The 25,480-nt window shown below is 38.5% G+C and overlaps 1 protein-coding gene across 2 annotated transcripts in view; it reads right to left on the minus strand.

The window, feature by feature from the left end:
* prkd1 (protein kinase D1) overlaps positions 1 to 25,480 on the minus strand; it is a 351,830-nt gene that overhangs the window by 37,923 nt on the left and 288,427 nt on the right. For both annotated transcript variants that reach the window (XM_059956078.1, XM_059956087.1), the window contains exons 9-17: positions 21,324 to 21,401; positions 19,590 to 19,869; positions 14,766 to 14,818; positions 13,612 to 13,684; positions 11,079 to 11,185; positions 10,001 to 10,162; positions 7,773 to 7,871; positions 7,374 to 7,641; positions 974 to 1,059 (exon numbers count right to left, since the gene is read on the minus strand). In XM_059956078.1, the coding sequence (XP_059812061.1) occupies positions 974 to 1,059; positions 7,374 to 7,641; positions 7,773 to 7,871; positions 10,001 to 10,162; positions 11,079 to 11,185; positions 13,612 to 13,684; positions 14,766 to 14,818; positions 19,590 to 19,869; positions 21,324 to 21,401 (1,206 nt within the window). The remainder of the gene's footprint in view (positions 1 to 973; positions 1,060 to 7,373; positions 7,642 to 7,772; positions 7,872 to 10,000; positions 10,163 to 11,078; positions 11,186 to 13,611; positions 13,685 to 14,765; positions 14,819 to 19,589; positions 19,870 to 21,323; positions 21,402 to 25,480) is intronic.

A 25,480-nucleotide genomic window follows, 5' to 3' on the forward strand; every position in this document is an offset into this window, starting at 1 on the left:
AGGTCTCATTGTACATTAGTTGACCTCCTAAGCACGAAAAGAACATGATGGAACTATAGTCATGATTTCCTTCCATTAGCACACAACTGTAAAAGAGTACTGCTCTCAATTTGCTGACTACATTGTGTGTTTTAATGAGTAAAATGTTGTAGAATGTACGGGAAAAGTTTAAAAAAATAACTTGCTGATATTCTCAGATTTAGATGAGGCCAAGTGTATGAGGCTGAAACAAATACAGTTATGGAGGCTAGGTCATTGGGTGTATTTAAGGCAGAGATTGATAGGTTCTTGATTGGGCATGGCATCAAAGATTACAGGGAGAAGGCTAGGAACTGGGGCTGAGGAAGAGAAAAAAAGAGGATCAGCCATGATTGAATGGCGGAGCAGACTCGATGGGCCAGATGGCCTAATTCTGCTCCTATGTCTTATGGTCTAAATGGGAAATTGCAGTGGGAGTGTTAGATGAAAAATGGGGGAAGCTTGTAAGCATCAGACATGTCAGTATGGATTGATCTGCAGACTCTATGATACGAGAGAACCAAAAATAAATCCTATATCAAATCTAAATGTGTAACCATGAAAGCATTATAAACATTTGCAACACAAATAATAGTTGTAAGGGTGATCACTAGGAAACAGTGGTTTGGAAAAGATGCACGACAGGACTGACCAACACTGCATTTTTGGGTACACTGATGGACTTGCCCTCAGTTCCACAGTTGCTGGGTGTTAATGTCATCCTACCAGAGTTAAAGTTTCTAGAATGAGAAAAACACAAGAGCCACACAAAATGCATTTGACTTAACAAAAATTAAACAGACAATTCAACTTTGGAAGAAGGTGTTGTTAAACTATTAAATCTTTGTTTTGCATCTCATAGTTTACTCTGGAGTTACTGTTGAACCATCTTCCAAGATTTAGTAAAGAAATGCCAAATTTTAACCAAGCATTGCAAAGAATTATGGAACCTTACCTGCAACCAAGGGTGACTTAGAGATTTATCCACACTAAAACGCTTCCTCATTTTTACTTGCAACAGGTTGTTGATGACATCAATGGCTGTAACATAAAAAATTACCCATTTTTTAGTGCACTAAACTGTTAGCGTAATGTAGATTTCAAATCTAGGTGTGTCAATGGAAGCAGCAAATGCAAGCAAACAAAAATCAAGCTCATCTAACAGGTCAAGTGCTGGCTCTCTGAACTTTACCCCAAGGCTACAGATTTCAAAAGCCATCCATCAACATAATTTGGCTGAATGAACAATCACAAAAAATGCATACGTGTTTGACATGAATTATAAAGACCTTTTACAAATGCCTTGGCAGACATGAATAATTCTGTTCACTGTTTGATTGCTACTTATGCAGTAGTTTGTTCTCAAGTTGCACTGAAGTACTATAAAACAAAAAGCATGCTAATCAGAAAGTTAAGCAGCAGCTCTGAAATAAATGTAAGTTGTCAAGGTCCATAGGTCTGATTTGAATTTTAACTTATTTTCAGTTTTTGCAATTCTGAAAGTATATTACATTATAGTGACTACTAAATATTTCTTGAAATCTGACAATTTATTCTTCAGCAAAGTGACGAAATAACCTTGTGCTGGAATTCCAGACCTGGTTCCACAAAAGCTACACTATTTTTCAATAATCTAAATTAACCTGGTACCAAAAAGAAGTATTTTTTCCAACAGCATCTTTAATTTTAGTATTTCTATTGAAAAATTTGAATAATGGAATGGTAAACTTTTGTTTCAAGCCAGGTCTAGCTTTATCAACTTAAAAATTTATTGGATAAGGAGACGTCAACAAACTGCTACGCTCTGGAATTCTGTTGCTCTACCTCTCTCTCATCCCCTCTCGATGCTTAAGGTCTTATTTCCTTGCACAACTCAGTTAACCATGTTTTTAAACATTTGAGGTGTTTGCTCCATTAAAGGCTCTAAATAAATACAAAGTGCTGTTTAATACCTAGTGACTCTACTGAAAGTACAAGTTGTGAAAATGCTTGGCAAAATTCACAACCTAAAATGGACGAGTTTTTGTGAAAGAATAAACATGTGTTTCGGAAAGGTCAAGAGACAAAGGAAATTCTTTCTTTGAATGAATTTGCACATTATAATTTGACGTAAAAGTATGATTGAAAAAGGAAGAGAAAAGTAGGTTACAGTTCAGCTCAATTTGTGACTGCCAGAAGCTTTGCTCCACCAGGATTTTGCTTTGATGCATGTAACACTGGTAAACTGATACCACTATCTATTTCTTTTGTATTGTTTAATTCTCCTATAATTCACTGTGGAATGAGGAGAGCAGCTCTTTTCCAATCCTTTATTGAAAACTTTTAATGTTCCCATTAGCATGTTAAATTTATTTTTGCTTCCACTTTGGGATGGTGAATGATAGATACCAAGCAAGAGGCTACCAGGCCCTGGATGAATTCAAGCCTCATGAAAGTTAAGCATATTCTCTCACACTCCTGCTTTAAGGCTTAAGGTTGTGGAAAGACTACTGGAGAGGTAATCTCGCCACAGAATATACAGTCTCTGATTCATTTTATTGCGCACACTAATTATGTGGCTGGGCCAGGCAGACTTCTTGTCAAGAAAATCTTCCCAAGGCATCGATAGTGGAGACTGGGTGATGCAAACATACCAATCAGGAACAGAAAGAAGCCACTCCGCTCCTCAAGCTCGCTCCATTGGTGAGTCAAATTATGGCTGATCTGATTGTTACCTTAACTTTGCATTTTTATCAACTTTCTATCTACCCCAACTTAAGAATGTTTAAAGTCTTTCCTTCTACCCGCCTTTGAGGAAAGGAGTTCTAAAATCCATGACCATCTGTCGGAGAATATTTTATTTTTCTTCAATGGATAACCTTTTATCTTAAGTAATGACCCTTTGTTCTCGATCCTCCTTCAAGAGGAAACAAACACCTTCTCTAATTCCATCCTGTCAAAACTCCATGTAACCTTGCATTTCAACTCAGTTCCCTCTGTCTTCTAAACACCAGTGGATGCAAGCCCAGTGTATCCCCCTTTTTCTTCATCTACTTTCTCATTTTTGGTAATAACGTAATAAACCTTCTCTGAACTGCTTCTAATGTATCAATATAAAGGAGACTAACAATGATCACAGTAAGGAGAGCATAGCCTCCCCACATTTGTGTTCAATATGAGTAATAAACAATAATATTGAGTTTTCCTCATTACTTGCAGCTAAATATTTTCCATTTGTGAATCAGGACACCCAGATCCCTTGTAATTCTTAGCCCTACCACCTCTCACCTTGGCCAGATCTTTGCCCCACTTACTTAACCAATCCGTATTTGTTTTTGGCTTCTCGAAGTCCAACCCTGCATCCCCATTGTGAGAGGTGAAAATGGGTAAGGCCAGCCAACAGGGCTCTGGTGAAGCTGTACAGGCCAATCGCCTGTACTGTGGATACAATGGATTGCAGAAGCATTGATGAACTCCAACCATACCATTGACCAGAGAATGATAGAGACAGAAGGTCATCGATAGCCTATACTCCACTGGGAACTAAGCAAGTATAACTTTTTTAGCCTCTTTTCCTCATCTTCAGAACTTACTTTTTGACATACCTTTGTGCCATCAGCAAATTTAGTAATTATACCTTAGGTGTCTTCATGCAATTCACTTATAGAAATTGAAAAATGTCGAGGTTCCACTACTGATCCCTGTAGCACACCATGTGTTGGTCAGAAAAAAAAAAGAGATTTCATGTAAAAGTGACTTTTGGCCTTTTATTATTTCTCCCCACCACCTAAAAACATTCATTCTTTCTGATGCCCTGAACCTTGTTCCTCCCTCTCTGTTCTGCTTATTTCCAACCACAAGTCCAGCTTTTCCATAGGATCACACAAAGGATAGAGAAATTTAGAGTGTCACATCATAGAAACAGGCCCTTCTGCCCGACACAGCTATGCTGACCATCAGACATCCATCTAAACCAAATCTACTTAGCAACACTTGAATCATTCCATACCTTGGAGATTCAATCACTCACCCAGATACTTCTTAAATTCTTCGGCAATGTATTGCACTTTGTAATTACCTTTTGAATGTTCTTCCTCACTCCCATAGAGCCCTCTTACTTCTCTCCTTAAACCTACACACTCTGGCTTTAGATATCTCTGTTGTGGGAACAAATTCCCCCGGCAACATTCTGGTGGTCAGTCTCCTTGGCATCCTCTCTAGTACAACCACATCATTTCTACAGTGCAGAGGCCAGAATTGCAGATCACCAGCTTTGATCTAAACCTCCCCCCCAACTTCTATTTTGAGACGGCGACACTTGGATTTGAGACTGAGAAAACATCAATTCTACTTCTCTCTCTGTTATGCCTCAAGAACCTTGGGTGTATTAATGAGATCACCTCTCTAATGAAATTCCAGGACTTATATGCCAGGCCTGATGAATGTATCCTCAAACTTACTAATCATTGTGGTGAACCTTCACTCTACTCTCTCAACAGCAGACATATCCTTCCTTAGGGAGGCAGTAAGTGCATTCTGTGAATATTACTTGTGCTATCAGACCTTGCTTGAATGTAGTCAGGTCTTGCTGCTACCTGCAGAGCCGGACTGTTTAAATACTAAGTGTTGTGAGCTGCCTCAGGCCTTCGATATAGCTGTTGTAGTATACATTTGTGTTCTAAGACAGACGCTTAAGCCAAGAACATTCAATTGCCATCCCTTCTCCCCACCCCCACCCCCACTATCTATGAACGCTCAGATACAGATTACTTGTTGCTGTCTCAGAGGGAAGGAGGTGAGATTGGTGCAGCTTCAGGCTACAGCCTGTTATCTTCAATATCCAGAGGTTTCTAAATCTTTAGCTTCAACATAGAAAGGGTGAAAAGCCAATGTGATTTTTACTGCCACAGACACAAAAACCAAGACACACTATAGTGTGCTCAAAGGCATTGCTCCTTTGTCAGACATAGACAGACATGTATCCCTTTGGTATCTTAACGGATTTTCCATCTTAGTCACAGCCGTTGTCCTTTTTTTTTGTCAAGCAGTAGTGAGTCAAGGCAACTGGACTTGCTGTGTTGTCTAGAAGACATTTCACCACTCATCCAAGAGGCTTCTCCAGGCCTAATCCATGATGCACAGATTCCTGGCTTATAAACTCTGTGAGTTGTTTAAAGGTACAGCAATCACCTGAAGTTCATTAAGAGTCATAGAGGTAAATGAGAGGGTCATCAGTCTTATCTTTACATGAATGGAAGTATGAATTGTGGTGGAGATGTTGGGGTAAAGATGTTAGGATTGCATTGTAAGTAGCTGATAGGTGGTGTCGTACCCCACCCCCTCTGTTCACGGCTGGGTTTTCCAGTTTGACAATGACGGCTTCTTGCAGATTTTCTCTGCCTATGTTTGGGTGTAAGATCCTTGGGATGGACGAGTTTCTATCTGAGTGTGTTTGTAGGTTTGAAAACCAAAGGGATTTGGTGTTTGTCGTAAATCCTTCTGAGTTGCTCTGAAACTCCAGCTACATATGGGATAACTATGTTTTTCTGTCTGCTTTGCTCCATCCCTCTGTCCGTTGGGCTGATGTCCCTGCTGTTTTTTGTTACTGTCTTGAGAAAGACCCAGTCAGGGTAGCCTCAAGCTTTCAAGGCTTCTCTCAAGTACTTGTGCTCCTTGTCATCAGCTGTAATGTTGGCAGGCACATTCTCAGCATGGCGATGCAGTGTTCTCATAACCCCCAACGTGTTCTAATGGGTGATGAGAGTCAAACCTTAGGTACTGATCTCTGTGGGTTGCTTTTCTGTAAACTTCAATATCTAAATGTCCATTTTCTTTGATAAGTACTCCACAGTCTAAAAAGGCCAGTCTATTGTTCTCGACGTCTTCTCATGTAAATTTGATATTATTCACTGAGTTGATATATCCTGTGAAGGCTTACACCTCATGGATTCTGATCTTGACCTGGGTATTATCCACATACCTGGACCATTAACAGGGTGATGTTCCATGGAAGGTGTTCACGGCTGTCCTTTCTACTTCTTCCATGTATAAGTTGGCTACAATAGGAGAAACAGGCGAACCCATGGCAAAACCATGTTTCTGCCTGTAGAAGACATCTTTGTATTTGAAATAGATAGCGTTGAGACAAAGGTTGGGTACAGTACATACCTGATCTGAGCTGAGTGTGGTTCTACTGTCCAGACTACTGTCTTGATAGCTTCTGAAGCTGCTATTACCTTTAAACAACTCACAGAGTTTATAAGCCGAAAGACTGCTCACCATGTATCAGAACTGAAGAAGCCTCTCGGATGAGTGGCAAAATGTCTTCTAGACAACAGAGCAAGTCCTGGTGCCTTGACTCTCTACTGCTTGATATACAATGAACTGGATGATTGAGAACCTTCACAGATATTTTCTCCTATTTCTCTTTTGGTAAGTCACCATGCACTTTGGGCTGCGTGCTTTTTCATATCACAAAAGCCCCAGGAGTATAGCAAGCAATGGCCCTATTTGTGTCAACCAAAAAGGCAGCTGAAGTTCTGTAATCATCTCACTTCAATCAATGTGCACTTCTTTGAAGAAACTGAATTCCAAATTCAATCACCAACATATCTGCAAGTCCTTTAAGATTCTTTACAAAACTAAGATTGGATGGGGGCGGATAGTGGATGGGAGTTGTGCTTCTTGTTGCTAAACACCAGGTTTTCTATGTGTGATTAACACCTACAGTAGTTGGATGGATACAGGACAATTTGGCAGAGGTGACAGCAAATCAACATTGCACCAGGTTTGACACTGCCACCTGCCTACTCTATCTCTGGCATATACTTGTGATGCAACTGACGCACACATTTCCGTCTTACCCAGTTTGCTACGCAAAGCTAAATGTGCATATGTGTGATTCATTGTGGAGATGTGAAGCAAATCAGTAGCCATAGCACTGGAAAAATGGTGGCATGCAATGCAATTTTACCACAACTACATTTATAATTACATTGATCATTTTTTAACTAGTACAGATTTGATCAACTAACATACTACAAGATGGAGATTAGTTAGGCAAAACCAGTTAAAGCTTTTCTTTCTGTGAAAATAGAAAATAGGGCCATTTTTCCTTTCGAGCCTCCTCTTCCATTTGATACGAAGAAATATAGATGACATAATTTTACATTAAACCACAATAAACCAGTTAAGTGTTCAGAACATTTGTATCTAGCAAGGGTACTGAACACAGTTTTTCCTATACTGCAAAGAGTAAGAAGATTGGCCTCTATATATCTCTCCTTCAGAGGGAACATCTACTTTTGAATGGATTGAGGAAACAGAATAGTGATTCTAACATTTCTCTGGTTTGGTGTGTCCAACTAATGCATTACCTTCCAGAGAGATCTCCTTCCAGGGATTAGGGGGATACATGAAATCAGCATTCTGAATTTGATCATGAATATCTTCATCTTCGTTGAATGGAAAGGTGCCGCTAAGACTGACATAGACGATAACGCCTACGGACCACATGTCTAACGACCGATTATATCCTTTGTTGCGGAGCACTTCTGGAGCCAAATATGCTGGTGTTCCCACCACGGAACGCCTAAAAGACTTTTCCCCAATTATACGTGCAAATCCAAAATCACAAAGCTTGACCTAATGTTTGGAAAAGAACCAAGTAGGATGAATATTAAAATTTTGCAAGAAAAGGATTGGTCACAAATGTACTGATATATGAAATCAACAGCAACTGTCTTGGCAGACTAACATTAGATAACCATTCTAACCTGTGGCAAGGGATCAGCCGAAGCTAGGAGAACGTTCTCAGGTTTCAGGTCACAGTGAACTATGTTCTTAAAATGGAGATGTCGCAAAGCAACAAGTATCTGATTTAAAGAAAATCAAATTACTAACAGCATCATGCAAGAAAGATTGCTTACTCTTTATTGAACATATGGAAAACCAGACTCTGCCTACTGAATATAGTGGATTCTGGTTAATAGGGACCTGTAAATCTTGGCCCAATTAAGTGGCTGCTCCAAGTAATTAAAACTTCATGGAAGTAGTTAAAAAGGTATAAAAAGACAAACTACATTTAATTGAATAACAAATTATGTATTTAAATGAAATATTGAACAAAGTAGAATACTACCAACATTACTGGTGATTGTCCGTTGTATCTGATGATGACAGAAAACCTGTGTTTAAGAGTTTTTTAAATGAAAAAGCTGTTGCACTGGGGCAGTTCCGCTCTCTCGACGTTGTAAGTCCTAGTCCAATGGGATGAGCTGATGTCATTACTGGGGACCCTGTGGTTGCTGTGGATGACTAGGACTTCTGTGCCTTGTCACGACTTTCGCTATCCACATAGAACCATCTTCCTGACCGTTGGGTTCACACTGTTGATCTCATTTGCCCATCTGCCGGAGCTAACTTCATGTGCTAGGACAGGCCTCTCCTAATCTTACACTGCCAGCTACCCTCACCTGGTTTAGCCTGCCCATTGAAGTAATTTAGCAGGGTGTGCCCACTTTTGTACGCAAACAGCTACTTGGAGCTACAGGCGACAGTAGAATATCCAGTAGGGACCAAAGGTAACATTCAAGATAATTGTCAGTATCTTCAACTTGGTTGTCAAGTTCTTCATAGTCCCTAACTTGTTGAAGTAGTGACATTGTTTATTTTCCCTCCTGGCCATTTCTGGCATTTCCAAGCCTGAAGGCTTGATAGTACAATGAGCAAAACAGTTCTGAATTGTCTTACCGCTTATTTCTTGTTAACTATCAGTGACAAACATTAGTGCTTTTTGAACACAAATGCACACAAATGATGTTATTTAAAATCTGTTCACTCTAAGCACAGTGAAGTGTCAAATGGCTGACAGACACGAGTTAGAAAATGTTTGGAAACAGTCTCCTGCCTCAGTTAAGTGGCATGGTGTCCCAAATGCGCAAAGAGAATCCCGGGTATTTTCTCAATTTGTTTTTGTTTAGTAAGAGTTATTCCAAATAAGCAGCTACCCCGATAAACCAATGGCCCAATTAACCAGAATCCACTGTCTATCCAAGAGCACAAAACCAAGTGCATTAAAACAACACCAGCCAATATTATGAGATCTAACACAAAGCAGTTTTGTACTTCGCCTTTTCAACTGTTCTAAGTAAGAATGAATATCTGAGAAGACAGTTCTTAAGTTCGTTCAGTTCCTCAATGTAAGAACTCAGAAAAAAAACCTCATTGCTCATCTAACTGACAGATGTATGATGCAAAATTATTTTTTTATAGTTTACAACTTCAAACCAATGTTTAAAGCTGGTTTCCATTAAAAAGGGCAATTTTGGCATCTATTTCTTAATACCTCCTGAGGAATTCATTTTTATTTATAAAAGTTTAATGGAAAAATAATTTGTAACTCATCTTATCTCAACCATAACTTCCTTTAATAACTTTAAATTCAATGCACGTTGCATTCACTTAAATTCCCTCATTCATCTTGCACTAATTGCTCTTTTAATTCATTGTCAATATGTAGATTTTTGATTAATAGACAAAAATTACTTCAAAGCTGTGACTCCACTTAAATGTGAAGTAAACAACAGCAGTGCAGAGGGAAGTCTTCAGCAGCTGCAGAGAATCTCAGAAGACCAGAAACAACTTGATGAACATGTGTAGACAATGCTGCAAGGTAATTTGTGCTTGACTGATAGTCTTAAGCACTACTGTTCACTATTCTGACTCAGGGCTCAAAAGTCATGGCAAAAGTATAATTTCATTTCAACATATCAATCATGGGCAAGAAAATATAAATCTACATGGTCGCTATGGGGATTGCGTTAACCTTAACACTTCCTTTTGAGTTAAGTTGGTTGAGATGCTCCATTTCAGGTGCAGGCTGCATACTGGTTGGGCAAATGCTTATAAGAAATATAATAGCTGAACTGCTCCTAATGATGACACTGTTTACCCTTTTGAGGATTCTATTATTAATCACCCGTCACTTGTAACTGCCACATACCTGTGTAATAAGAAACTTTGTTATAAGTTCTGGCAGACGTCCTTTCTCACTTGACAGGATCATTTCCAGCATGTCTCCATGGAGCTTTTCCATGACAACAAACACTCTTTCAGGAGTCTCAAACATGCATTCCAAATTCACTACACCAGGGTGATGCAGATTCTGAGCAAAGAAATTGTACCTATAAAAAGATGTTCTTCCCCATATATAATGGAAGTTTTACAAGGCTTAAAATCTCTAAACATTTCATGAAGCATTGTAAGATTTAAATTACAGAGGACTTTTCAATTAAAGAACAAGACATCTGGCTTGGGCTGTTCACTGAGGCAAGTAAGATATACCTTTTCCAGATTTCTAGACGAGCTGCACAAAGCTGCCCAATCCAAAATGACCAGGCCCAGGCACCAGCACAAGGTAATGCTGTCAATTGTGTTGCCTAGAACAAAATCTGCCACAAAACTGCAGACACAGCTTTAGATGATAAACCCATCCAGAGATTTCAATGTTCCTGAAACAATCAAAACTAATATTTAAATTCTTCTTTTGTTTTATCTTAAGTCCCTGGAGAAATGCAGCCAGGTCTTGCCTTGCTGCTGAATGCTGCATGAACTCCAACAGTGGCGTGTACTCGGAGAGCTGCTGGCAAATTTGGTACCTACGCCTTTATGCAGGAATCCTGAAATCAATGCCACATGGGCCATTAAATACCAAAACTTACTCAGCAATCTACATTCCATAAATAAATGAAGTTTATATTTTCAAGATTTATAGACTTATTTTCCATAATGGTTTCAGTACTAAAGAGTAAGTCAGTTAATTACAATGGGGAACTCAAGTAAAAGTCAGAGTGATGCTTCCTCTTGTCAACACTACCCACATTATAACATTGACCTGTTGGTACTAGAAATGACTACTAACTCACTTAGAACCATTTGAGAGACGGCTTTCAACACTAGAAGGCTAGATTCTTATCATGGATTTCAAAAGTTAAATGATATTTTAACCACATTTGACTCTCTACCCAATGCTAATTTATGTAGACATTTTAGTTGATAGTCAGAATTTATGACCTATTTACCTGTAAAATTGCAACTTCATTCCGAAGCTGACTCTCTTGTTTTGTTGGGAATCGTAGTTTGTCAATCACTTTGATTGCAACATCTCTGCCTGTCTTGCGATGCTTACCTAACAACCAAGTAAAAAAGATTCATGTTTAATACATGGATTGACCTAACTGCCAGTATTTTCTAGTGAGGTTTAAATTAATGAATTGCATTTCCTGTCCTCCCCAGATCTTTGCGGTTACTATTTAGTAGTCACCCTGCGCCTTGGACAAGTGCTTGCAAATGATGTCAGATGCCTGACAGAGAATGAAACACACTAATTGGCACGTAAATGTAATACAAAAATTGTTGTTGCCCCTCTTTCAATAGAGATGGGAGCAATCAATAGCTGAAGAGGGCAAATGCACTATCTTACAAAGCAACTGCCTGTGTGGTGCATTGGAATTGCTCAGCTGACCAGTTATCAATAGTCAGTGTCACTTCCTGCAAAACTAACCTCTAAGATCTTGAGGCACATGATCTGAGACTAGATACTCTTAAAAGGGAAACTCATAGAAATTAGGAAAATAGGAAGTGAACTCATGCAAGGCAACTTCATCAATAATTGTCCTGTGTGACAAAGTATAAAGCAAACAATTTATCATTAATATAAATTTCCTGGTGAGCTGCTTTAGAAAATAAATATGTGGTAAATGTAATGTGTGCAACTAACTGATATTATTTTGTAAATGGGGATGCTTCTAATACACAAACATGGAAGATTTTGTATGGTGCAGTCGGTATTTCAAAATAAAATATGTATACATCTATCTGATCTTCCTGACATTCTGATTTCAATAATCAAGATCTAAATTGAGAAATTACATGCAATTACTCTGGCTATCAAAATCTGGAGGAATTATCAATTATCTAGCCAGATAAAATCAGATAGAGCACAGCAACAGAAACTTGTAAGAGTGTACTGGTCTAATGCTCTGCTGAAGATAAATGTTTAATTATAGTATTTAAATAAATTTACCTTAAATATAACTGATACTTCCAGTAAAAATTTCATTACATGTAACCTATGCAATGCCATCTGCCCATCATTTGATAGAGGAATCATTCACTTACATGTTGCAGGCAACAATAAAGCCTTTTCTTCCACATCTCTTGGATTATTTGACCTAGCTGTCAAACTCTTCACACGGACAGAATTGGTGCATCAGAGCAAGGGATTGCCCAGGCTAAAGATCTTCTTTGCAACTCTGCTTTCACCCCACTTATAGAGACCATAAACCACCATTTACAAAATACTACCAGTTATCTTATTCAGTTTGCTGCACCGAAATTCCTTGTAAAAGAGAATGATTCACCTTACAAGATGACTGCCTGCAGATCGCTAAATGTCAAAAGTAATGGCAAGTTATAATCATGGTAAACTTTTGTTCCTTGAAGTAAAGATTCAATCTTTACATAACTATTAATAAACTGGGCAACTGATCTATACAAGATTGAATTAAGTGTAATATAAAACAGATCCTATGTAACTATGTATATAATTACAGGGATAGAGTTTGTTCCATCTTTATACGAAAGCAGGGCAAATCTAACCCCACATCTTCCCATATCACTTTGATTTTTGCAATGAAATGTATGTTATTAAAATCTGACATGACAATGAGAACATATTGAACAAGTGTAGCATTGGCTACTCAAATTTGCTTCACCATTTAACTTAGATAATCCAGTCTTGTCCTTCACACCACTTTCCTGCTCACTCTCCTAAACCGCCTTGACTCCTCTATATTTTAAATGACTGTCAATTTCCACCTTTTATGAAGCCTCTCCACAGCTGTCTGAGGTGGGGAATTCCAGAGGTTTCATAGATACCAACTTCAAACCTCAACAAAAGTACAGGCCAGCTGCAGTCTCACCATGGTCCTGTAAAATTGTATCAAAACCTATTTTTATATTGTCTATTCCTGCAACAACTTTTTAAATTAATTGGTGTAACTGGATGCTTTTTTAATATTTCACTTATTAAGAAGATCTGACCCTTCTCTGTCATTCCCTAATCCTTTTGCTCTATAAGATTGACAATTTTTTAAATCTCTACCTCCTTCTGCATATAGAATTATTTTTTAACTCTGTCTTTAAAAAGGCCTAAAGCTAATTACTTCCATCAGTAAAAAAAATGTGCTTTTCATCAAAAGGGAGATAAAGAACCATCCATACTTGATAGCTTAAAAAGAACAAGTTACTCCCACAACAAAACTGACTGCATGTGGTGGAGAAGTGTCATTGCATCTCTATTAGTATTTGCATCACTTACCAAATAATCACAGGTCTGGATATTTGAAATGAAGATGTGATCATTGACTCTTGAGAATTGATTGCACTGATATGGTCAAGACATGCATAAAATTACATCATTAACCCATGGCCAAAATTAAGTATCACATACAAAGCTTCAACCCAATGAAAAGTAGATACATATAACAGATTTCTATAGAATGACAGCTCTATAAAAATTGAAGATTTGTAAGTTTTGTAAGGTAATATTACCTCCATATACTATTCCAAATTGTCCTGAACCCAGTACTTCATCTGGAAATATTTGATATACGGTGCTGATATCCTGTTGGGAGAGAGTCACTTTACTCAGTCTTGATTTAAAAATCTTCAAATGCTTGCCAAAAATAAAACCACTTCTAAATTACAGACTCTACATTTAATCCTTAAATGCCAAGTATTCATATCATATATATTGCCATCATATTTTACTCATATCTTTCATAGATTACAACATTTAGGGACAAAATTTCACAAATACTGTACTAGAGACATACCTATTTATCATCGTGAGAGATGGTCACTAGGTTTCAATAATAACAACACTTTTGTCTTGCTGACTGTTAATGACCTGGACTTGGGGATAGAATTTCAAGATTTGTACACAACACAAACGACATAGAGTAGAACGGTGAATAAAATAGTAACTGATGATTTAGGCTTAGACATGCTGTGTAATTAGTGGACGAATTACAGAAGAAATTCAGGGCAGAAAAATGTGATATATTTTGGAGTAAAAAAGGTCAACATAACTGGTTTCAAGAGGAGAGAAACACTTGAGAGCAGGTTGGAGATAACTGGATAACTTATTTAAAAGGCAATTTATAAACCACATGAGATTTTAGGTTTATAGATTTATATAGCAAGCAAGTCAGGGTGCTAAATCTATATAAAATCCTCCACCCCCGCTAGGGTGTTGCCCACATTGCTAGGGACCACACTTTACCAAGAATATCAAGACTTTGGAAAGAATCTGCATGACTTATTTGGTTCATTTACTTCCTAGTTCCTGAGACATACCTGAGAAACAACCCATCTGAACTGAATGATTTAAACTTGCAGTTTTTCTAAAGATGTTACTCCCAGGTTTTAAACATTCAGTGCAAATGAGATGGGATGGGGAAGGGGGTGGGGGAGGTTTGTAGGCTGTTATAGGTTGAGAAGCATCAATAATCATTTAATGCTTTAATGAATTTTATCAATGATCCATTTCCATTTTCAATATTCTGCAAGAGGTCACTGATGGTCCTTCCTGAACTACTTTCTTTTAAAATAAACAGAACTATTTCAGTGACACAATTGGGCAACCATGAGTATTTATTACAGTGGTGAAGAGTAAATTTTTTTTCTCTGCAAACACAACTTACCACATTTTCCTGGATCTCACTATTTGACACTGAGATACTGATAGACACATCTCCTGTCAAAAGAAAATAAATTTGAGTTTACTGTCATGAAATAATTTTACTGTTTCTGTAGTATTTATAATAACTTAATGAAAAAATGGAGGGAGTATTTTAGCATGCCATGCAAAACCTGTGCAGGGACAAACAATGATTCAGCATTAACTGTTTCTCTATCCACAGTTGAAGCCTGATTTAAATATTTTTTGTTTGGTTTCCAGCATCTATAATTATTTTCAATTGTTTAAAGCGCAACATAAATTTATTATCCAAGTACATATATGTCACTGTGAGATTCATTTTCTTGTGGGCATTCACAATAGAAACAAAATAGAACCAATGGGAAACTACACAGAAAAATAGCAAAAGGATTTGAGTACAGGAGCAGAGAGGTTCTACTGCAGTTGTACAAGGCCTTGTTGAGACCGCACCTAGAGTATTGTGTGCAGTTTTGGTCCCCTAATCTGAGGAAAGACATTCTTGCCATAGAGGGAGTACAGAGAAGGTTCACCAGATTGATTCCTGGGATGGCAGGACTTTCATATGAAGAAAGACTGGATCGACTAGGCTTATACTCACTGGAATTTAGAAGATTGAGGGGGGATCTTATTGAAACGTATAAAATTCTAAAGGGATTGGACAGGCTAGATGCAGGAAGATTGTTTCCGATGTTGGGGAAGTCCAAAACGAGGGGTCACAGTTTAAGGATAAAGGGGAAGCCTTTTAGGCCGAGATGCGGAAAAACTTCTTCACACAGAGAGTGTTGAATCTGTGGAATTCTCTGCCACAGGAAACACTTGAGGCCGGTTCATTGGCTATACTTAAGAGGAAGTTAGATATGGCCCTTGTGGCTAAAGGGATCAGGGGGTATGGAGAGAAAGCAGGTACAGGGTTCTGAGTTGGATGATCAGCCATGATCATACTGAATGGCTGTGCAGGCTCGAAGGGCCGAATGGCCTACTCCAGCACCTATTTTCTATGCTTCTAAACAAAAACGGATAAACAACCATTGTGCAAAAGACAGAGAAAATTGTGCAAATACCGAATGAGAAGAAATTAATTAAATAAATAAACCCTGTTGGACATCAGAAATATAAATCCTGCTGGTCCGGTTCATAGGCGAGACAGTGGGGGAGCTGCGTGGCCTCAGTTGTTGTGTGGACCAAACCCATGTGCTGTGGCATCGCCTCTCACAGCCACCCAGAGGGGGTGTGAGAGAGGCACGCTGTAATCGCCGCTGAGCTGTGAGCTGGCCCCTCCCGTCAGTGCTGCTCTCCAGTTTTCGCTCCTGGAAGACAAGCTGGATTGCCTTCACCTACTGCTGCAGGAGATGAGCAACTGCGGTGCGTTTGTTCTTGCAGAGACGTGGCTCCAGGACAATATACCATGCACCATCAGTCCTCAGACCATGCCACCTAGGGACTTGTGCCAATATATTTGATGACTGTTAAGTGCTATCGTATCTATACGTGCCGTGTGTGACTGTAGGTACGGTGTTTTACACCTAGGCCTCAGAGGAGCGCTGTTTCATTTAGACCATAAGATATAGGAGCAGGATTTGGCCATATGGCCCATTGAGCCTGCTCCGCAAGTTTAGCTGCATACATGTGTGTGGTTGAATGACAATTGAACTTAACTTTAATACATAAATATATAATAAATATTGAGAACCTGATTTGTAGAGTCCATAGGTTGTGGAATCAGTTCATTGTTAGGGTGAGTGGAATTATCCCCGCTGGTTCAGTGTGTTGATTCATCACCACCCTTGATTCAGACAACAACAGTAGCGTCATTAGCAATCTTTAATATGGCACTGGAGCTGCAGTTAGCCTCAGTCATAAGTGTAAAGTGAGTAGGGCAGGGGGCTAAGCACACAGCCTTGTGGTGCAGCTGTGCTGATGGTGATTATGGAGTAGACATTGTTGTTAATACAAACTAACTCGGGTCTGCAGTTATTGAAATCGAGAATCCACTTGCACAAGAAGGTATTGAGGCCTAGGTCCTGGAGCTTTTGAGGGAATGGTTGTCTTGAATGCAAAGCCGTAGTCAACAAAGAGCATCATGTTGTATGCATTTTCACCGTCCAGATGTTCCACGGTTCAACCCAATGATGTGACAGGAGGCAAATTGGAGCAGATCCAAGTCACTCTTCAGGCAGGAGTTGATATACTTCAATACCAACTTCTTAAAGCTCTTCATCACAGTGGATGTAAGTGCAACCAGACAATAGCCATGGAGGCAGGGTACCATGTTCTTCTTGGGCACAGGTAAGATTGTTAACCATTAGGCCAGCTTCTTCCACTTAATTGTGTAATAAAAGGAAAAGCAAGCTGGCAGCATAACACTTTCAAAATAGATCTATTCCAATGAGTTATACACAACTTGTTATATTTACTTTATTGCAGGTTAACTATATTAAGAAATTGATACAATGAAAGCATGTACCGAACAAGTATTTTCTTTCATCTCATCATTCCCACTGCCTGGCCAGAGATACAAACCTGCCATTCAGTTCTATTTGCAAATACTACCACCAAAAATGACTGCTCCAAACCAGATCTGCTGGTTACATCTTAGCCCCAAGCAAGAGTTCCAAATATTCAGTTTTTTAATCTATAGTTAATCTTATAGGTTCGAACATATGTTCACACTAGAACCTGAGCAATACTGATACAAAATTTACTTGGTTTCTGGAATATTTGAGTAAATTTCAGTATGAAAGTGACTATATTTACATCCAGCAAGGAAGATTTGGATTGCAAATCCCATTCATTTCAACTTCATTTAATATTGCTGTGACTTGATGTAGGGTTTAAAAAGTCCAATTCAGATGTCAAACTGCATAGTGGCTGTGAAATACAAATAAAGCTCACCAGTGCATTGGCAAAAGCTAAATCAATAGGAGAGACTGTACCCCGACATTGGATTTGCACTGTATTTTAATTCTCTTGGCATAGATGTTGATACTGTTGTTCAAATACTGATTAGATATAAAAAGTTTGACCACATTTCTAATGAACAATATGATGATGAATACAAGTTTTCTATTATCATAGCCCAATGTCTATTTGATGTCTAGGTGAAACTGCTTTGTGTGGCCTCAGGAATGATAACATACACATCTTAGAATTATTTCTAATCAAATCATCAATATAGAGTTACAGAGTTATAGAGCAATGTAACACAGAAACAGGCCTCCTGATCCATCTTGTCCATGCCGATCAAAATGCCCATTGAAGCCAGTCTCCTTTTCCTGCATTTGTCCCATATCCTCCAGACCTTTCCTATCCACGTATCTGTCCAAATGTCTCTAAAATGTTGTTACTGTACCTGCCTCAACCACTTCCTCCTCCATTTACGAACCATCCTCTGTGTGAAAAAGTTGCCTCTCAGATCTCTTTTAAATCTTTCCCCTCCCACCTTTAACCTAGGTCATCATTCCCTTTAAAAAACTTGGTGCATTCAGCCTGCCTGTGCCCCTCATAATTTTATACACCTCCGTAACCGCACACGCCGACTTTGTGGCAAAAAAAGCACAGCAGCATCTCTTCCACCTCAGGCGACTGAAGAAGTTCAGCATGGGCCCCCAAATCCTCAAGCCCTTCTACAGGGGCACATTTGAGAGCATACTGACTGGCTGTATCACCGTCTGGTCAGGGAACTGCACCAATGTTGATTCCTGAGCTCTGCAGATAGTGATGTGAGCCCAGTTATTCTATAGATGTGAACTTCCCTCCATTGAGGACAGTTATAGCAGCAGATGCAGAAAGAAGGCCGAGAAGATCATCGGGAATACCAGTCACCCCAACCATAAACTGTTTCTCCTGCTTCTGTCTGGCAAACACTACTGCAGCATTAAACCCAGGACAACAAGTTACGGGACAGCTTCTTTCTACAAACAATTAGACTTATACGTTCACATGTCTGTACATTGCAACGGAGTCATAATGCGACAATTTTCACTGCCTCATGTTGTGGGATGTTTGTAAGATTTAAATAAATTCTAATTCTATCTTCGCTCCTCAAATCTTGGCGTACCCAACCTTTCCCTATAATAAATGCTCTCAAGTTCTAGCAATATTTCCATGAATCTTTTTTGCGCTATCTCCAGCTTAATGACATCTTTCCCAACAGGGTAACCAAAACTCCAAGTGTGATCTCACCAGTGTCTTGTACAACTCCAACGTAACATCCCAGCTCCTATATGTCCTGACTCATGAAGGCCAGTATGGCAAAGGCCTTCTTCTCCACCCTGAAAATCTGTGATGCCGCTTTCAGGGAATTATGTACCTGTATTTCTAAGTCATTCTGTTCTTTAGCACTTTACTTGGCCGTATTGTTCACTGTGAAAGTCCTACCCAGTTTTGACTTGCCAAAATGCAACACCTCAAACTTGTCTAGATTGCATGCCATATGCCCACTTATCCATCTAATCAAGATCCCTTTGTAAACTTTGATAACCTTCCTCATTGCCTAGAATACCACTTTCAGTGTCACCTGCAAACCTTGCCTTGTAACATTCTTATTCAAATTGTTTCCAAATAAGGACCAGTGCCGATCCCTGTGGCTCACCACAGATCACAGGCCGTTAGTCTGAAAAACAGCGTTCCACCATCACCCTCTGCTTCCTACCAACGACCCGATGTTTTTATCCACTTAGCTTGCTCTCCCTGGCTCCCCATGTGATCTACTTAAATAACTTAACACTTACAGTGCATTTCATATAAATATACAAAGGTTAAGAGTACACTTCAGAAAGTATTTGATAATTTCAGGCATTTAACTTACTGTGTAGGCTGTGCACTGATCCTGCAGATGAACCTTTCGGAATGACAGGCATCAAGGCATGTTGGATAGCTAACTCCCATGACTGGGCAACATCCAAGCCTGTGCCACCTGACACCAGGCTGTTGTTTTTTTGTGTACTCAAATCATTTGTCAGATTTTCACCAACAAAATAGACTACACTTGCAGTAGTAATTTCAAAGCAATGAGCATTGGCTCCAGCAGGTACAAAGTCAAAGTTCTTTCCAGGCTCCAGAGATAAAATTTCAGATAGTGGAATTTCCTGCAATTAAAGTACATTCATAAATGACCCTTAATTGCCAGCACAATAAATGAAATAAACTGTTACCTTGGCTTCATGTTCATATTCAAAGATTGCGTGTAGATAAAAATTAGATCAGATTGTTGCATTTTATAAAAAGATTTTTTTCTCCTCCTCTTACTGTAATGAGCTTTCATGTTTTGAATCAGTGGTTATACTAGGGAATAAGCTTTCAGCCAGCCCAGTAATACAGAGGCCAATTGTTTCAACCTTCTTGACATCCCAGCTCAAGTAACCATCCTTCCATTTCTGGCTAATCAACACAGTTTAGTACCTTGTAATTGCTGCCACCAAGTAATATCTATACTGCAGTTTGCTGAAGCATGAAAAATAAATTATTCTTTGGATTTTTCTCCATCTCACAGGATAACCACCTTAATAGAAGCCCCTTTCAAAATTTCCCCTCACTGTGGTAAGGTAAGTTGGTCATATCCCGTTATTTTGTCATTTGAATGACATTCGGTGTACATGTTGGAATATAACATATGCATCAAAATATTTTTTACAGGTTTAAATCAACATATATATGCAGTATTATTATGGTGTTTGGAATAAAGGAATATCTTTATTGATACACTGTTGTTTCCATTGTTTAATGGAACTCAAAGCTGCCTGCCTCAATATTTTTAAATGAGTAAAGCAGTAGCTTGAACTACTTTTCAAAAAGGAATTGTGAAGCTAATTTTAAACTTGTAACTGGTTAACCTTTAACTTTAACAAATTGATACTTACCGTCTGTTAGCACAAGGTCTACAATGCCACCTGTCAATCACAGGCAGCAATGTGCCATGATGACATAATTCCTCTACATGTCAAAGTGACTTAAATTATGAATCACAGCATGTTGCCCTCTGAGACTGACAGACTACAACAAGAGCAGTGTAAATTGGGGCTGAGCACCTCTGTTTACAAAAAATAAGGCTTTAAATGTGTTGTAGCTTTTTTGTTAACCACAAATAATATTTGGGGGCACTATTATTTTCTGCTATGCAGAATTCTTGCACCATATTTTAAGATATTTCAGACAGTAGCTCGATAAAGTTGCAATACTTATTTCTGTTCATCTTCAGTGTTTAGCTTAATACTATTACAAATCATAAGCATCTTCTTTTGCTTTTGTAGTCAAAATGGGTATGGAACTTACATAAGGCTTTATGTTACTCATTTTTAAATGTCGATGTACAGATGTAGATATTATGTAAAAAAAGTTAATTTGATTTGCTTACTTCTGTAACTATTTTAAAATTTAATCCTTATTAAACTACCCCAAGATGCTTTAAATGATTATCTGGAATAAATTGGAATAAAAGCAAGAGTTCAACCGGAACTTTTCACTGACATTTAGCTTGCATCATTTTAGATTATTTATTCAGTGTTAATGTCTGACTGAGAAAATCAAGTAACGAAACCTTTACCTTGTAATATTTGCTTCCTGTATCATTCTGAAAGAGGGTGATACATTTACTGTCTAGTCTCCAATAGTGTCTTTTTCTCTATAGGATAAAACACACTTCAATGTTAGAAAATTCTTAAAAGAACAGTGAATAGCACATTTAAATGGTGGCATCGTTTATGTACCGGTATTAGGCAATAAAAGCCTTCTGTGCTGTATAAATGTCAGTGCCACAGGCGGAGGTGTTTATACAGTACTGCAGAGGTTTTTATGCTAAGTGCCCAAAAAGGTTTTATCGATATTATAGCAAATCTCTCGAGACAGGATAATGCTAAGAGACTGATGCAAATTGGACAATACCACACTGAAGAGTCATATTATAATAATAAAAAACTAAAACAGATTGTATTTCGCTTTCCTCTCTGTTCCCAAAGTTGGCTCACTTGCAATCTTCTTTATACACACATCCTGTTCTATTTTATGTATACTTTCAAATATTTTCCCTCTTCCCTCTGTTCTCTACATTATTTTAATTCTATTTCTCGGCTTTAGCTTTTTGTTACTATGCACACAGATTACTAACGTCACAGTATCAAGAAATCATGTTGACAAGATAGTCGGTTTAAAATGAGCATTTTGAGAAAAACCAATTAGTTTTATGAACAATATTCCATATGCTAATAATACTTCCAGGATATTATTACCTAAGGTTAAACAAATAGAAATGTCTAATTTATAACTACCCATGCATAGAATTATTTTAGTACTTTTCTTAATCTGAGCAGTGAATTTGTATAAAGTGCATCACTCAGTTACTAGTACAATGAAAGGATGTTGCAGACTGTAGTGAAACTAGGCTGCCGTGGATATACCACGTAACTGTTTTCGAATCTAAACTGAGAAAGAATATGTGCGTTAATAAAGAACATAGCACACCAGGCACAGGGTAGCTCGCAAGCACCATCTTCTGGAACTACAAATGTATAAAATAGATTCTCCAAGTTTAATATGCAATATGTAGTTTTAATTATTTGCCAAATTACTCATATGTACTTTTTGATCAGCTTTGCAAATCAAAAATACAGAAGGAAAAAATAACAGAGACAATGTCATTTATATTGAAAATATTCAGACTTATTAGTTCCCAATCCTTCAAAAGCAGGAACTGTGATAAAACTCAAACAAATTTGCTGGCTTTTCCTACAGTCACATAAGTGAAAAACTTAAATATATATGTTTGAAATATTAACTGCAAGATAAAAACTGATTAGACTGTGACATCATCTCTAACATCAAAGGGGAATGGTGCTGGTGAATTTGATCGCTGGTGTGGTTATTCCCACAGAAGTTGAAGGAAATTCTGTCAAATCTGAAAACAAATCATTGCTATTAACTGCACAAGAGGCAGAGATCCAATTCCCTTCCATGTACTTGAACTGTAATGATTTTGATGCAATGAAAATAGGGAACTCTCTCACACTCTGTGTCTGCATCTTTCTGATGATCAGAAGTTTATACTCCAATTTCTTGCTGACTAATGAATAGCAGATGCACTGTCTCCGACAGTTGTATCAAGTTTTAATGTTTTTTCTTTAAAGTCCACAATGTTTTTCTGTTGCTGCTTAAAAACATCGATTGCATTTTGGGTGAATGTATTAAATACACTGCCTGTGGCAAGAGACGCATTTGAACTGGGTAAACTTGCAGAGAAAAGCATTCAACTCATTTACATTACAGTATCTATGGAAGACATTTACACTTTGCAACTTAACCATTTGCTTGAAATTGTAGAAAGAGAAAAGCCATAATATAATGGATACACTGACAAAATGATGATCAACAACTGGGAACTTAAGAAATTTAAAACAATTCAACAAGCATTTCAACATACAATGCACAGAATAATCATTCAATCTTGGAACTGAATTGTATCTGATATATCAGATCTGCTGCAGACTTCCCTTCATCTTGTAGCTTAACATATTTTGCACAGTAGCTTGCTATGAGTATGATTATTTTTGCATTATACATGAATGAACAACAGGATGAATATAAAGTAAATAACCAAAGGGATTTAAGGATTGAGGAATGAAAGGCAGAACAATACAGGTAGGGGCAAAGTGCTAAACCCAGTACAGGAAATAGCTTAGTTGCTAAACTGAACTTTGGATCAAGAGATAGGAGTTCAGGTCCATTTAAGAAGCAGGAGAATGTAAATTCAGTCACCAAAATAATCCTGAATTATAGAAACCCCTTTAGTTCAATAGTATCCTTCAGGGAAAATCTGACCCATGTGTGATTTGGGACCCAGCATTGTAAGGCATTCTTATTTGGGTTTTGCCTTTCCAAGTCCAACTTTATGTCCCCGTCATGAGAGGTGGAAACAGGTAAGGCCAGCTAACAGGGCTCTGGTGAAGCTGTATAGTCCATTCCCCTGTATAGTGGATGCAATGGATTACAGAAGCATTGATGAACTCCAACCATACCATTGACTTCAGTGAACTATGGAGATGGACTCTGCTTAGGAGCTAGTAAACACACAGTTATGGGAATGGACAATAAATGTTTCCCTAGCTGCATTGTCTGAATCCCATGGCAGAATTGAAAACGTGAAAAAGTCGGAGGAAGAGAAAAACGTGACAGGAAAAACAAATCAGAAAGGAGAATGGAAAAAAAAACTGAACTATGGCATTTTGAAAGTTTGCTAACTATCTGAAGATATGAGAGACTGGCACAAGTCACTTATGTCCTGGATCAGAGAAATTGATTGGTATTGTATTAATTATGATATTGCTAAACAATTACTATAAGTTAATGATTAAATAACGTGCAGGTTTAACAATATTTTTGAAAATAACAGGACAGTTAATAGCTGGATGGTGAAACAAAGAAACTGCTGGTAGGACTCAGCAGGTTATGCAGCATCTGTGGAAACAAAGGAACAGTTGAAATTTTGGGCCTAATCCCTGTATTAGGACTGGTCCTGATGCAGTCTTGACCCGAAATGTTATGCATCCCTTTGCCTCCACAGGTGTTGCTTGACCCACTGATTTCTTCCAGCAGTTTAATTTTCTCAAGATTTCAGCAGCTTCAGTCTCTTGTCTCCATGGCTGGATGTTGTTTGTGTGAAGTGAAAAGCAGGGGGAATAAATTTGTCAACAAGTTCTGAAAATCCACATTCACTGAACTCGCTTATTAATAAGCCTGTGACATCTCCAGCAGGCCCCAACCTGACCATTCACCATGTTGCTTTAAAAGCTATTTGCAAACACAATTCCTGGTCTTTCTTTGGTACACAGTCCCTGAATAAGTACTGGATTCTGCTACTTCTTGTAGCAATCCCATCACTAAATCTGCTTTTCCATTCATACTTTGCTTGTTAGTTAAATGGGCGTCAAACAATCCCAAAACTAAGAACACAGATTGATTCCAGACTATTGTTTCCAGTCTCTGGTCTGGTTCCAGGAGAACCCAGTTGACTTTAATATTTGACAGGGTGAAGAATTCCTTCCCCACCAAATCAGATCAGAAGCTCAGAGACAGTATGTAGCCCTGTCAAAAGAACTCCGACAGTGGAATTACTTTCAGGATTAAAGGAATTGCAGTCCGCACAGTGGAAAACCCAAATGACTCAGGATTACCTTCCACATGGAAGTATATATTTCTTTTCTCAAGCTGAATACTTTCCAGAAACACAAACAGTAAATAGCGATCAGCTTCCACCAGGAGGACCCTAACCTTGTCGTGGTATGGAGGCTTGTGTGTCTCATTGCCTCAGAGAGCTATGTTGCCCTGAATCATGGTTTTGTATTTTGGCTCATGGTAGGATCACCTATGCCAACCAGGTCAAAGGGTAGAAGCCAGACTAAGAGTGGTCCACTGGTCCTCCAGGTTTAGGCTAACAACCCTGACTAGTAATACAAAATTGTTATGCAAACAGCAATGGGGAATCCTTTTACATCTGTGTGAAATGGCATTCCGTCCGGTACTGTAATTGCATGATTGACAGGAGCGAAAACCAAACTACTGATATGGTAAAGGAACCCTGAACACCGCTAGAGATGGACGTCCTACTTTGCTGCCCTAAACACGAGCAGTATTATAGGAGAGAGATAGAGATAGGGAGAGAGGGAGAGGGAGGGAGGGAGGGAGAGAGAGAGAGAGGGATGTCAGTTTGCA

Source organism: Hypanus sabinus, chromosome 2 (genome assembly GCF_030144855.1).
Source record: "Hypanus sabinus isolate sHypSab1 chromosome 2, sHypSab1.hap1, whole genome shotgun sequence".
NCBI classification, from domain to species: Eukaryota; Metazoa; Chordata; class Chondrichthyes; order Myliobatiformes; family Dasyatidae; genus Hypanus; species Hypanus sabinus.